The 15,370-nt window shown below is 35.4% G+C and overlaps 2 protein-coding genes across 2 annotated transcripts in view; both read left to right on the plus strand.

Annotated features, from left to right (window-relative positions):
• Positions 1-15,370, plus strand: part of shot (dystonin-like protein short stop) — an 86,905-nt gene that overhangs the window by 46,137 nt on the left and 25,398 nt on the right. Inside the window, exons 45-63 of the mRNA XM_090116091.1 lie at positions 1,027-1,145; positions 1,531-1,689; positions 2,267-2,498; positions 3,054-3,242; positions 3,556-3,710; positions 5,580-5,805; positions 6,175-6,301; positions 6,712-6,835; positions 7,236-7,356; positions 7,726-7,883; positions 8,127-8,278; positions 8,792-9,032; positions 9,376-9,471; positions 9,789-9,971; positions 10,328-10,487; positions 11,292-11,369; positions 11,667-11,786; positions 12,142-12,414; positions 15,127-15,250. Of these exons, the coding sequence (XP_089972217.1) occupies positions 1,027-1,145; positions 1,531-1,689; positions 2,267-2,498; positions 3,054-3,242; positions 3,556-3,710; positions 5,580-5,805; positions 6,175-6,301; positions 6,712-6,835; positions 7,236-7,356; positions 7,726-7,883; positions 8,127-8,278; positions 8,792-9,032; positions 9,376-9,471; positions 9,789-9,971; positions 10,328-10,487; positions 11,292-11,369; positions 11,667-11,786; positions 12,142-12,414; positions 15,127-15,250 (3,037 nt within the window). The remainder of the gene's footprint in view (positions 1-1,026; positions 1,146-1,530; positions 1,690-2,266; positions 2,499-3,053; positions 3,243-3,555; positions 3,711-5,579; positions 5,806-6,174; positions 6,302-6,711; positions 6,836-7,235; positions 7,357-7,725; positions 7,884-8,126; positions 8,279-8,791; positions 9,033-9,375; positions 9,472-9,788; positions 9,972-10,327; positions 10,488-11,291; positions 11,370-11,666; positions 11,787-12,141; positions 12,415-15,126; positions 15,251-15,370) is intronic.
• The window catches only part of LOC149897438 (coiled-coil-helix-coiled-coil-helix domain-containing protein 7), a 78,264-nt gene continuing 63,277 nt past the window's right edge, over positions 384-15,370 (plus strand). The window contains exon 1 of the mRNA XM_090116090.1: positions 384-539. The gene's annotated coding sequence lies outside the window, so the exon portion shown is untranslated. The remainder of the gene's footprint in view (positions 540-15,370) is intronic.

Here is a 15,370-nt window from a genome sequence, read left to right on the forward strand (position 1 = left end):
TGGTAATTAAACACCTATTTATTGGTTTTAATGATCATCATGTTAATTCAATTTTTTCACTTACCACATTTAGATTTAAATTTTTCGATTGAAGCCTTCTCAATAATTAAATGAAATTTTTAGGGTAGCTATCTGATAGATAGAGCAAGTTTTTAAAAGTCAAACGGAATACTTTTTTTATGTGATTTTATTTTTTTACGGGCCCTTGAAGTGGTGAACATACTGGGTAATTTTATCTTTCTTGCCATTTAATTCTTTTTTTTATTCCATTCAAAGATCTAACGATAGTAAATGTTACCATATTAAATTGGCCTATCTTTCAGCTTAGCACACAAAAAAAAAATCAAGCATCTTCCGCAATCATTGACGTCAGCATGAGTGAAAATATCATCGTACTCGGCGATAGGTGAAAAATTGAAAAAAACGTAATAACTCCGAAAATACGAAAAATCGCATAACATACATGGGGGTGATTCGGATAGCCCTCTAGGTCCTCTACCTCTCAGCTTCCGTTCATCACTACTTTTTGGTACACCCTGTATAAGCCTCCTAAGTAAGGTAGATTACTAACTCCTAAAGATTACAGTACATTTTATTTATAGTTATAGCCTGTTCAAGTTAGGTTTAATTGAAAAGAATCGTTAATTCAATTTTTTTGACGTGACAACGTCTTATAATTCGATAGAGCCGGCTGCACGCACGAAAAAACATGACTCATGCGGCGTTACCTCGCTCTGAGGCGTTCCGTAAGGCTTGAAGTGCAAGCGAGAGCGCGGAACGGACAGAGAAGCACAATCGGCCTTAGACGTTGTCACGTTCGACTATCGTCAGTAAACCGACTTTACAGACAACCAATTTTTTTTTTCAATGTATGGTACGAGTTGAAGTTTAAAACTTCATGACCGGAATCACACACATATTTGAATTAATCTGCGCTTGTATTTTTATCCATTTATATTTACATTTCTAAAGCTGTTTTCTTGACGTGTTAAGTAATAATTAATAATACTTTTTCTACATTAACAGGCACTACAAGAATCGTCAGTATTCGCGGAACGTCTAGAAGGCATGGTCCGTGCACTCTCAGGTGCGGCCGATCAGCTACAACACGCTGAGCCTGTGTCTGCGCACCCGCATAAAATACAGTATGTTTTTGTTCAAATATATGTGATTTTTATTACATTTGTATTGAGAAAAGTGAGTAAATATAGCTAATTTTATAAAAATTTTATTGGTTTAACCTGTTTATAGGTATGAATGCATATTTTGAATAGGCTAGAATCCGGCGGATTTTTTCGGTGATACATTTCTTCATACAAGATTTTATTTTGTTTGGAGATCTTTTTTACACTTATCTTCAATTCAAACAAATAAGAAAATCAAATAATATTCTCTTTTTAATGTTCAGTAATTATCACCTATACGAACTATTTAACGGATTTTCTACTTTAAAGAGGTTCTTCGATTTAGAGCATTTTTTCAATTACCAATTTTTTTTCCATATACTAAAATATAAATCTTCTTGCACAGAGACCAAATAGAAGAGAACAACGCGCTAATAGAAGATCTAGAGAAGAGAGAAGAAGCGTACCGTGCGGTGCAGCGCGCGGCCGCTGATGTGATGGGCAAGGCGAGAGCCGCTGACCCGGCTGTTAGGGATATTAGAGCGAAGCTGGATAAGCTTAATAAGTGAGTTTTTTGTGGAAAAATGGGGGTAGTTTGGTGGTTTAGAAAAAAAATGTGACAAATTTGAGCTTTAATTGTTTGATTCTTCAATAAATGTGTTTTGCAATTATTTTTATTTCAGAAACATTTGTTCTGATTTACGAGTGTTCAAAAAATTATATTTAAAGTAGCATTAAAAGATCAAGCGATGTGCAAGCGCATTTGCCTTTTACTTAACTTTTTACAACGTAATCTTATTTTTTAAATACGTACCTATTCATTTTTACATGCGATGGGATCTGAATCTGACCTTTTTTAATTTTAAATGTTTATAAAATAGGTGTAGATGCTTTTCAGCTTAATCTGGTCTATGAAATATTTCTATAAAAGTTCTTTTCTACTTCATCTGATATTTTAAAAATGTTTCTATAAAAAAGTGTAGGTTCTTTTTAACTTAATCTTAAAGATTTAAACGCGGTTTATTTAATACTATTATCCTGACGTTTCGCACACTTTGTAGCGAGTTTTTAATCTGCCACGTATCCAAGCTATGAGAACTGATTAAAAAAAAAAACTTTTAAATACGTATTTCCGTATCCAGGTTATGGGACGAAGTGCAACGCTCGAGCACGAACCGGGGCCAGTCCCTGGACAGTGCTCTAGAGCTGGCCAAGCGTTTCTGGGAGCAGCTTGAAGCAGTGATGCAGCAGCTCGGCGAGCTGGAAGACACGCTGGCTGCTGTCCCACCGCCCGCTGCTCAGCCGCACCGCATACAGCACCAGCAGCTGCAGCTGCAGGAGATACGGCATGAGATCGATCATACCAAGCCGCAGGTTGGTAAAGATGGGCTAGAGAGAAAGACGGGTTGCACTGGGGGAGTGCCGGCAGAAGTGAAAACTTGATTATTAACGTTGAGCATGTTTGATATTTTGGAATGGTATCCGTCTTACGCTTTTTCGATCAGGTCACGTGTCCTGACGCGAGTTTAAGATTTTATACCCATTACAGAAAAAGTGCTCAACGCCGCTAAAGAAGTTTTCACTTCAAATATACTTTTTTATGCAGCAGAAATTGACCACACTGAGCCGTAAATACAACCGAGGCGGGTTAAATGGGAGATTAATGCAAATCTCCCGAAAAAATATAGAAAAATTGACTTCTTTTTTAGCTCTGCAATATATGAGTATTTAAAATGTAAGGAGCAAAAAAAAACAGTTTACAGTATACGGGTCATTTTGGTCAATACAACAAATGACTTGTTGTATTAAAGAGGTCTCTAGATTGCAGAACTTTACTAATACCTATTCAAATTTACTCCAAATTAAAAATACGAAAAATAATCATTATTTTTCCACAATTTCTTTCAATAACACCACATTATAATCCAGGTGGAGAAAGTGCGCAAAACAGGATCCACCCTCATGTCAATTTGCGGTGAACCAGATAAACCAGAAGTCAAGAAACACATCGAAGATCTGGACACCGCTTGGGATAATATCACAGCGTTATATGCTAGAAGAGAAGAGAACCTTATAGATGCTATGGAAAAGGCTATGGAGTTCCATGACACTTTGCAAGTAAGTTTTGGTTAGGACAGGATTTATAGGGTAGAGAGTTTGGGGAAGTTTTAGGTATTAGGATTTGTTTGATTGTAGAAGTATTATTTAATGATTCGGATGTAAAAATGTAAAAAATTTTGACATTACTAGTAGAACTAAACTTTTTAATTTTGCATAAGAATTATTCTTTTCCTTTTTATAAGGGTGCTAATCATGCTACCATCTCTAAATAAAAAGAAAAAAAAAACATTAACGCAACACATTTGCACAAAACTGGACCTTCTTACCCAATATAAAAAACTACAAATAAACATAATAATATATGCTTTAGAATCTACAAGAGTTCCTCGACTCAGCTGAAGAGAAATTCGCCAAAATGGGACCTTTAGGATCCGACATTGATGCAGTTAAGCGACAAATCGCGCAACTTGCATCCTTCAAGACGGAAGTCGATCCACACATGGTGAAAGTTGAAGCGTTGAATAGGTAAGATGTTTAAAAGTATAGATTTGCGGGTAGTTTCTGAAAATGTCCATAAAAATTTTGTTACTAATGCTCCTAAAATAGATTCGAAAACTTAGTTAAAACTTGTCATCTAATTGACAGAAACATTAAAAAATTATTGCGTATTGTATTTAAAAAAGAACCTTATTGGTCAATAATATGGTAGCAATTCCAAAAACAATGAGTAAAGCAAAATTATTCAGTAAATAATGCATTGTCTTAAAGTTACGTAACTGGTTTAAAGCACGAATTAACTTCACGTTTATTATCCTTGGTAAAATGACCTATTATGAATTATGATGATATTATATTATATAAATTTTACAATGAATTAAATCGTGATTTAAACCCGTTATTTTATACCTCCTTGTATCCTAAGGTTATGGGTTAACCCAAACTAATAGCACCAAACAATCCCAAAACTACAGTTTATTAAAACTTTTAATAAGCAACTAATATAACGTTTTTTTCCCGTTCCACGAATCTGGCAATCACCAACAGGAGTTTGATGAGGCAAGATAAATATCAAAATTATATTAAAACTGTGTGTTTCGCTTGTGTATCGTATGAGCCAGTTTGTAGTTTTGTTACCTTGCGTATACGTTTGTGTTCCCTGTTTTTGTTTAGGTGGTGATTCTGAAAAAAATAATTACTTAGTTTAGTCAGCTGACAGAATATTTCTTTGTCTATTATGTGGATATTTCTATGACCATTATCTTAACATATATAAATCTCGTGTCACAATGTTTGTCCTCAATGGACTCCTAAACCACTTAACCGATTATAATCAAATTCGCACACCATGTGCTTTAACTAATTAATAATTATGTATATAATTTTTTTTATTTATTTAATGTAGGTACCACGGGCGAAGCCGGGGCGGAAAGCTAGTCTATATATATTACCTGTCTTTATCACTAAGATTTTTTCAGTCGTCAAATGCACCTTACTTTGTACTAAGTTGTGATATTTTAAATTAAGTATTTAATAAAATTCTGTTTCTTCTTTTTACTGATATACAATAGTATGGGAACAAAAAAGAAACACTATTTATATTGGAATTATATCAGAATCACCGCTGTTACCTACGTGCATGCAATTAACTAAATTTATTTATGTTCGTGTAATCGTATCGTTGTTCTTTTGTAGTTTTCGAGTTATGAATCAAACTTAGAAAACAATGTTTATGAATGTTTTTATATTTTAATTCTGCTTCGAAAAGTGTGGAACTATAACCGTTTGTTAAGCTATTATATAAACCAGCTTTTGTCTTGTGTAGTGTCCTGTCTAAACATATTCATAAGTTTTTAAGCTACAACAACATGTTACACTTTCTATATAAGTTTTGATATATTTATCTATACAAATATTATAAAGAGGAAAGGTTTGATTTTTTGTTTGTTTGTTTGTTTGTATGAATTGAATAGGCTCCGAAACTACTTGGCAGATTTGAAAAATTCTTTCACTGTTGGAAAGCTACATCATTTCTGAGTGACATAGGCTAGGTTTTATCCCGGAAATCCCACGGGAACGGGAACTATGCGGGTTTTTTTTTGAAAACGCGGGCGAAGCCGCAGGCGGAAAGCTAGTTAAAATATAAAAGGTAAATTATGACTCTTAACACTGACTAAAAGTAGAACAATGCTATAGAATTAAAATTCCTTTAAAACGACACTTAATAATAACATATTCCAGAACTTAAACACCTCTTTTTTTCAGTTATATCTAACTTCTCATTTCAAAAAACTATTTTAAAATTACTTATTCAATACAATACATTCAACTTATCACCACAACTAACACGAAAACTCTTTTAAAACACACAAAATCTAATAAAAAACAAACCAACAGGCAAGCAGCGGAATTAACAGAGAGGACATCGTCAGAACAAGCGGCCGCAATCAAACAACCACTAACAGAAGTGAACGCAAGATGGTCAGCGTTACTCCGAGGAATGGTGGAAAGGCAGCAACAGCTTGAAAGAGCTTTGTTAAGGCTTGGACAGCTTCAGCATGCGTTAAGGGACACGCTAGCGTGGATACAGCACACAAGCGACACGCTGGACACTTTGACACCGGTGAGCGTGACACTTTACACTTAGTGTTGTGAAAAAGTTGACTATATGGTCAGGAATAACATATAACTTACTTAAAAGAGGTTTTTATTAATGAATGTAATGTTATATGATGATAATTCATTTGTACTCACTATTTATTGTTCAAATAATTAAATTAAATAAATGTTGACTCGAAGGACCATTTGAAATTTCCAACTACAATTGATAAATTGTTATACCAAAACACCAATAATCTAATGTAGCCTAAATAATACTCTACAATACATATGTGAAATGACACTAAAAATTTGTAAAGTGACAGTAAAGTTTATTTTCCCTTATCACCTAACACTTTGTGAAATGGCAATGAAGTTTATTTTTCCTGACCAGGTGGCCGGAGACCCTCAAATCCTTGAAGTGGAACTGGCCAAATTAAAGGTAGTTGTGAATGACATCGCAGCACACCAGGCCAGTGTTGATACTTTGAATGAAGCTGGCGCACATATTGTACATCATGGTGAGACATTTTTATGGAGATATTCGACATACAGAGCAGACAAAAAATACTAAACATATAGCATTTATAGACTGAACTACAGCTTACACTTGATGACACCGACCATTGCTTTTCATATGCATTATCGTCGCGAAAGTAAAAAAAAAAAACTGTTTTAAGATCAATTGGACTATTTGCAACTAATAATTCTTTAGTACATAATTTATGCAATTATATAAATACTGAAAATGTATCAAGATGGTCAAGGAGCTCTTGCAATTTCTTTTTCAAAAGCAATTTGTTCTCCTTCCCAAGTATTTATATTGCTAATTGCTCTTTTATTTCCGAAAAAATACTGTTTAGAACAAATGAACGCTCATTTTCCAATTTACAACATGATACTAAAACAAATATCGTTATTTTTGTAACAGGCACAGACGAAGCCGGTGAAACAGCTGAAAAACTGGCAACACTAAACAGAAAGTGGCGCGAATTACAACAGAAGGCGAGAGACCGACAATCGGAACTCGAAGACGCGCTTAGAGAAGCGCAGAGGTTAATATTTTGATTTATTAATACCCTAAAATATTTTAAATTGCATTTAATGATTTCATATTTATGTATAGTATGCGTTTGCAGATTATTATATGCCGTTTGAAACTGTACAAATACACTTGTTGTATTTTCTATTGTCTAAAATAGTTCTCAACGTTGCCAAACTACGTTTAAAAGTAATTCATTTGCAACTTGCAACAGAAAATACCTCTGTAATTTTAATCTTTAGGCGCGTTGAAATTATCATTGCACGCGTCGCGTCATGGCAAGACCGTCACGTCATGGAGTAAGGCGACGATTTTTGTATCTTTGAATCTTGCCAAAGAAGTTGCACTTCCGACACGTATGCTCGGCACACACGCTCTTTTTTTCTAATGAATATATTTCTATTTTTTAACAGCTTCAACGCAGAAATCGGCGATCTTCTATCATGGCTATCGGAAGTGGACAGCGTGGTGGTCGCGTCCAAACCGGTCGGCGGTCTGCCGGAGACTGCCACTGAACAACTTGAACGGTTTATGGTATGTTGTTTTGAGGGTAGATGAAAAAAAAAATAGTTTATTTTTTTCAGAAGTTGTCTTTTTTGTTGATTGGTTACCTTTAAAAGAGTGGGAGAGAGGAGTGTGTTAAAAATATTGTCATAAACCCTGTATTTTTTAAATATTTTCATAAACCACATAATGTACTATCTTATCTAATAAATATGGCATAAAATAAATATTACAAAATATAGTGGTTTCACTCTTCTGTCTATACTCCACAAGTCACTTTTAATGAATGATTTTTTTTACGTATTCCTTGAACATTAACCACAAAATTTGTGTTTTCTAGCAAGTATATTAACCATTGAAATTTTAAAGAAAATGTTTTTTAACCTTATTTAATTTTAGGAGGTATACAATGAAATAGAAGCGAACAGGCCAAAAGTGGAAGCTGTCCTGCAGCAGGGTCAGGAGTACATCAAGAGACAGGAGAAACCGAACCCAACCTCGCAGTTACATCTCAACTTGAAGAACTTGAAGAGCAGATGGGATAATGTCACGTCTAGGTATGTTATTGGACAAAAAATATACCGGCCGAATTGATAATCTCCTCCTTTTTTTGAAGTCGGTTAAAAAGAGTTATCCAAGTCAATCTTAACAAAATTTGCTCAGTTATTATAAAAACATCCTAAAAAATAACACTTTAATTTAAGTGTAATTTTCTATTGAACATTAGACACGAAGATATTTTCAGATCCAATAAAAAGAATCTATTTCCAATACCTAAACTATTTTTATATCTTCAACAGAGCATCAGACAAGAAGATAAAACTAGAAATAGCGCTAAAGGAAGCGACGGAATTCCACGAAGCACTACAAGCGTTTGTCGATTGGCTCACATCTGCTGAGAAAACGCTGACTTCCGCCAAACCGGTGTCTAGGGTTATGGAGACTTTATTGAGTAAGTTATTTATTTAATTATAGGGAAATAAATGGTTTTTGCTAGCAATAATAAAAATTGAGTAGTTTTTTTTCAATCATTTATTTATGGGCTTTTAAACGAATGTTCATGGCATTCCTATTGCAACAATCAACTTTCTAACAAAACACAAATTAATTATCATATTCAAAAGAAATCAATGAGAAGGCCTATGAGCCAACGCTATAAGTTGCAAGAAAAGATTAAGACTTCAATAATTATGTGTTTAGAAATGGTGGATTAGGTGCTAAAGTTAAATTTACAATTATTGGTATTGTGACATTCAGAAGTTTTATTTTATTCAGATAATTTATTAAGCATTGGTGAGACTTGCATTTTTCAATAATTGAGCAATAAGTAAGTGTGCACTGTGCATACAATAGTTGTCTTTTAACCTTTGCAAACATTCGTTATTTACGTTTAAATCTAACTAATTTTTGGTAATTTTAATTATTTCTAACACTAAAACCATCTAACCTAACCATAATTTTCCAGCCCAAGTCGAAGAGCACAAAGCCTTCCAAAAAGAAGTGTCTACACATCGAGAAACAATGCTCCAATTGGACAAAAAGGGAACACACCTCAAGTACTTCAGCCAGAAGCAAGATGTCATCTTAATTAAGAACTTGCTGGTGTCTGTACAGCATCGATGGGAAAGGGTGGTCGCCAGGGCTGCTGAGAGGACCAGGGCTCTGGACCATGGACTGAAGGAGGCTAAGGAGTTTGCGGATATGTGGTAAGTGAAGAAAAGATAGGAGAAGCGTTTCCGAACGAAAGAGGGTTAAAAAAAATTAAAGTTCCAACGGATATTTGAGTTAGAAAAACGTGCGCGGATGAAAAATATTTAAAAATTGGTCGAATATTCAAAATTGGGCAATGATGTTCAAGATATATTTCCAGATATTTAAATGAAATAATTTAATAAATGCAATGTAGGGACAAAATTAGCAGATTTCTGTACGTAATACAACGACATCTAGTGGTGAAGTGGACAGAATACCCACTAACCCGCCTTCTAATCCCAAAAGATTCATTTATCTTTGACTGTAATCAAAGTTAAATTTATGTTTTTAATCCAGGAATAATTTAATGAACTGGTTGAACGATACGGAACAACAACTCGACCAATTGAACTCTGAAGCGAACGTCAACGACCCAGAGAAGATCAAACAGAGGTAAATATTATATATTTTTATATACTTTTCTTATGAATTTAAATTGTAAATTGAAGTAAAAACCAATAAAAGAGGTAACATATTCCTCTTACTTAACTTACTAACGAAATTAAATTTTTTGAAGGTATTTAAAAATACATGCATTTATGTTTCATTCTTACGCGAAAAATACTTAATGGATTTTGATGATACTTTGCAGTGATGTAGCTTACCATAAGCTATAGAATTTTTTACCTTGCTTCACTTAGTCAAGAAAAATAAAAGAAATATTTGCATTTACCCGTGCATAATACTTATACAAAAATGTTTCCCCACAGACTAACAAAACACCGCGAGTACCAAAAGGCTCTCGCGTCCAAGCAGCCCGCGTACGACCAGACCAGCAAGACCGGCAAAGCGCTCAAGGACCGCGCGCCCAAGAGCGACGAGCCGGTGTTACGGGAAATGCTCGCGGACCTCAAGTCCAAATGGACCACCGTTTGCTCGAAGGCTGTGGACAGGTGAGTTACTGGTTGTTGTGTTATACTGTGGCTATATACGTCTTGCTATATTTAAGAATAAAAATTCTATAATAGTTAAAGGTGGGTTTAGCCTGTGGTTTTACTTGCTAAATTCGAAAGTATGGCATACAAATATAATAGAGCATTAAATATCAAAAACTGGTATAATTCTCATAAAATGCAGCATTTTGAATAAGGATAATTTCAAATTAAATTCTTGATTTATAAAAACGGCAATATCCCCCGAAAAAATATCATGATATAATCATTGTTTTCTATTAATAACTATTTTTTGCATCTACATTTACTAGTTTTATATTTTAAATGTATTTCCATATTAATTTTCCTACTTCCAGACAACGTCGTCTCGAAGAAGCACTTCTATACTCCGGACAGTTCAAAGACGCGATGTCAGCATTATTGGAATGGCTCAGCAAACAACAAGCAAGATTGGCTGCTGATTCGCCTGTACATGGTGATTTGGATACTGTGATGGCGCTGATCGAACAGCATAAGGTATGGGGCAGGGGGCAGTTCTATTTAATAAGGAATGGGGGCATTTTTAATACTATACCAGCATGCAGCATGCAAGATTGGCCGCTGATTCTCCGGTACATGGCGATTTGGATACTGTGATGGCGCTGATCGAACAGCATAAGGTATGGGGCAGGGGGCAGTTCTATTTAATAAGGAATGGGGGCATTTTTAATACTATACCAGCATGCAGCATGCAAGATTGGCCGCTGATTCTCCGGTACATGGCGATTTGGATACTGTGATGGCGCTGATCGAACAGCATAAGGTATGGGGCAGGGGGCAGTTCTATTTAATAAGGAATGGGGGCATTTTTAATACTATACCAGCATGCAGCATGCAAGATTGGCCGCTGATTCTCCGGTACATGGCGATTTGGATACTGTGATGGCGCTGATCGAACAGCATAAGGTATGGGGCAGGGGGCAGTTCTATTTAATAAGGAATGGGGGCATTTTTAGTGAGTTGACTGGTTTTGGCTACTATGAATGGTCCTAATAAGAGAGCATAAGGTATAAGGCAGGGCATATTTAGGAGCTGTTAGGCATATGGGCATTTTTGTTGTGTATTCGGATAAGATACTGAACTGGTACCGATTGAACAGCATAAGGTACGGGGCAGTATGGGGCATTTTAGTTCTTGTATTACAATATTACAAACATCAAAATACATGCCCTCAAACTTATAACGTATAATATGTATAAACAAAAATAAGACAGCATAAAAGTATAAGAATTAATAATAATCATCAGAATTGGTATAAATTATTGTGTAAATTGTTTGCAGCAATTCGAGGAAGATCTCCACTCGCGCGAACAACAAATGCAATCCGTTATGAAGACTGGAAAAGATCTAGAAGCTACTGTAAGTTGATAGATTTTATTAAATGTGTAGGTAAAATATGGTGTCGTACAGAATTCAATAATGTTTTTAATTACTAAACTTTAATTTCTTTGGAACCCAATTTGTTAAAAAAAATTATATATAATGCAGAAGAAATCTTTGCAGCGGGTTGTACTTTTAACAAGATTTTTTTTCTATTCTATCAAAATTTCTTATTTGAAGGCTACTAAATATTAAGTAATTGAACTTTTGAAACGACGTTATGTATCCTGCATTGTATATATTTCATGTACTAAAATATTTATTTATTGTAAACAGGTACCAGCAGAAGACTCACTAAGCATAAAACAGCAGTGCAGCGAATTAAAACAAGCTTGGGACACAGTACTCACTCTTAGTGAGAGGAAAGCGCAAAAGTTGGAAACTGCTTTGAAGGAGGTAACTCTATCTCCTTTTATCTCTTCTCGTGGTTTTTTTAAGAGAAGATTTGAAAGGCTATTGTTTGTGAAAAATTGCCTTACTTACCCCGCTATATCAGTAAATATTTCAATTAATTTTAGTTGTTCCAGTTAAAAAAGGATATAAATAAAGAAATAATATAGATTTCAATAGAAATAGACATTTTTTTTATTTACCATTTATTGAGTAGAAGTATATTTTTTGGTGAATGTGACGGTAAAATGTTGTAGCAATCTAAAATATTTACATCTACATAAACGAAAGAATTTGCAATAATATGTTTTCCTTATATCTTCATTTATCACACACAAACTAAACAAATATTTTTAAACAGGCGGAACGACTCCACAAATCAGTCAACATGCTACTAGAATGGCTCTCAGACGCGGAAACCAAACTCCGTTTCTCCGGGCAATTGCCCGAGGGTGAACAAGAGACACAACAGCAGTTGAGAGACCACGAGAAGTTCGTGAAAGAGTTGGATGAGAAGAAGAGGGACAAGGACGACACTATATCGCTAGCTCACTCTATCCTGGGCAAAGCGCATCCGGACGCTGTGACTGTTATAAAGCACTGGATCACTATTATTCAGAGTCGGTGGGATGAGGTAAGGCATTTTTCAATCCTATCCAACTAATTTCAGGACAATTTTCACACACGGTACGATCTGATCTCATACTAAGCTTTCGCTTGTGTTATGGCAACCAGATAGCTGATAAACATACATATATGACGTGAGAAGGGCCCAAAGGCTATTTTCCAAAAGAGTGACGTCAGCAATTCTGACGTCACCATCATCAGGGCAGGCGCTCATACTCGAAGTAGAACGCCCGTTGGTATTTTACTGCCTTTTTAATCTACGTGGAAATTATAGAGAGAGCTCCGAACGCTCCGACGGCCGGCGAGTGAATGTGCTCTGTGCCATCGGGCGCTCGTATTTAAAGCGAACCATGACTCACAAGAATTAGTTTGAGTGTTGCCACTCGAATTTTTACAATGAATTTTCATCAGTTTTAACAAACATTAATTATTTCGTTAATTTAATTATTTCATTAGTGGTTGATTAATGAATCAACCACTTATTTAAAAAGATCAAAGTAAACTTTAGCTAGTTATAATTATTTAGTAGTTTGAGGGTAGTCGTTTATCGTCGTTGCGCCGACACGGCCATACTGACAGGCGGTGCGCGCTCTGCACCAGCCTCGTTGTAAATGTCTGTAACAATGCCAAGCAGGTCACCAATGCGCTGGACCGACCAAATGAAATCTGCTATAGGAATTTGTGTATCAGACTGCACCAGACAGCCTAGTAACAGGTTCTCGGAGAGTCTCGAACGTTCTCGTAGATTTCTCGGAGGTTCTCGAAGGTTCTCGTAGATTTTAAGTCTAACACGGCCATACTGACAATCGTACGTCCTCGTACGCCTTTTCTCGTAATACAACACTACGGTAGTTCATCTCGGGATTTCAAAAACACACTGCCTCGGCCACACTGACCTTTCAGAATACTGAACACTCCACATGACAGACACAGTCCGTTCGCGTATCATGTGATCAACACCTACTCATTTGTGATATAGGCAGATTCTCGAAGGTTCTCGTAGATTTCTCGGAGGTTCTCGTAGATTTAGGCTTATCACAAAGAGAGGCGCAGCTCAGATAACACACACAATTCCTTCGATGAACTACACTCCCGTTACAATAATCCACGTAACAAACTTTTACTTTACACAACGCACGAAAAAACACAAACGCCAGTATGCCGTTACAAAACTACGTAAACGTTAACATTTAAAAATTGAGAGCTTGAATTCTATCCCACTTCTGATGACCTGAGAAGGGCCCAAAGGCTATTTTCCAAAAGAGTGACGTCAGCAATTCTGACGTCACCATCATCAGGGCAGGCGCTCATACTCGAAGTAGAACGCCCGTTGGTATTTTACTGCCTTTTTAATCTACGTGGAAATTATAGAGAGAGCTCCGAACGCTCCGACGGCCGGCGAGTGAATGTGCTCTGTGCCATCGGGCGCTCGTATTTAAAGCGAACCATGACTCACAAGAATTAGTTTGAGTGTTGCCACTCGAATTTTTACAATGAATTTTCATCAGTTTTAACAAACATTAATTATTTCGTTAATTTAATTATTTCATTAGTGGTTGATTAATGAATCAACCACTTATTTAAAAAGATCAAAGTAAACTTTAGCTAGTTATAATTATTTAGTAGTTTGAGGGTAGTCGTTTATCGTCGTTGCGCCGACATATATAATTTTAAATAAATACTTGGAAATATAATAAATACTGGAATCGAACCCATGGCTTGGAAGGCAGGGCCACTACCAACCAAGCCAAAAGGTCAGACTAATATTATAAATGCGAAATTTTGTGAGGATAGATGTATGTGTATGTATGTTTGTTACTCTTTCACGCAAATACTGCTAAACCGATTACAATGAAATTTAGCACACACTATGGTAGCTTGGATTGACACAAAGCTGTGTGAAGTGAAGCTGCGGGCCGAAAACTAGTATACTATACACAGCCACACACTAACTATTAATGACCTTATTTTTTATCAATTGATGATGCATATTTAAAATTTATGTTGTCACGAATGTTATTATTTTATTTCATTTATCGATGTAAATATAATAAACGAGAAGATATTATTGCCAATCATCTAACCTTGATAGAATTTAAAGCAGATTAAATGATTTCCAATCGTTTACAGATTATATTTATCAAAAACATATCTAATCTGTGGTAATTTCTTTTCCTACTTGCGTCAAGTCAGTTGATATGTGACAGTTGCAAAAATATTATACCATTTATTTATTTATTTGTTTGTTATTATTATAAAAAATGGATGCAAATAAACCGCGAAAACTTATGGTGTCAGTGTTGCCAGTTATAAGGATTTTTAGCAAAGTTTCGGCTGGTCAGGTGTGTTGTTTTTAAGCCTAGTATAGTTAGGTGTAGAAAAGTTACGTTAAGTTTGGTAATTTGTTCACATCTTTGAATATAGTTGGGACACAACGATGTGTATAAGGGTCGCATATAGTAATTTTATTTGCATTGTTTTTATAAAAAAGTGTGTAATGTGTACATTTTTAAATTACCTACGCATTTTACCTTTCTGTGTTATAAAAAAAGATCTATTTCACAACAAAATAGAGAATATTCTGCCTCTTGAAATTAAACCAGAATTACACAACAGCAATACAATTTATTTATTCTAGAACAAATTGCACATTTCTGTTCCTTAAAATATATAATAGCCAAAAAATGGCATATACTATATAATTGATAAATTCGTCCAGGTATGGCAATGGGCTATGCAACGTGGTGGTAAACTAGAGACGCACATGCAAAGCCTCAAGGACCTCGACCTGGTGCTGGAGGAACTGCTGCAGTGGCTCAGCGGCTTGGAGACCACGCTGATAAGTATGTGGATATAATAATGGCATTTTTTGAGATTTTTTGTAAATTTTTGAGACTTTTTTCCTAGATAGGGTCTTTGGGTAGGCTGGATTGTTAATGGTAGTACAAATTTAAGGATTTTTA

The sequence above is a fragment of the Colias eurytheme genome, chromosome 25 (genome assembly GCF_061535395.1).
Source record: "Colias eurytheme isolate Ceu_HAF_F1 chromosome 25, ilColEury1 Martin Lab GWU primary, whole genome shotgun sequence".
NCBI lineage: Eukaryota > Metazoa > Arthropoda > Insecta > Lepidoptera > Pieridae > Colias > Colias eurytheme.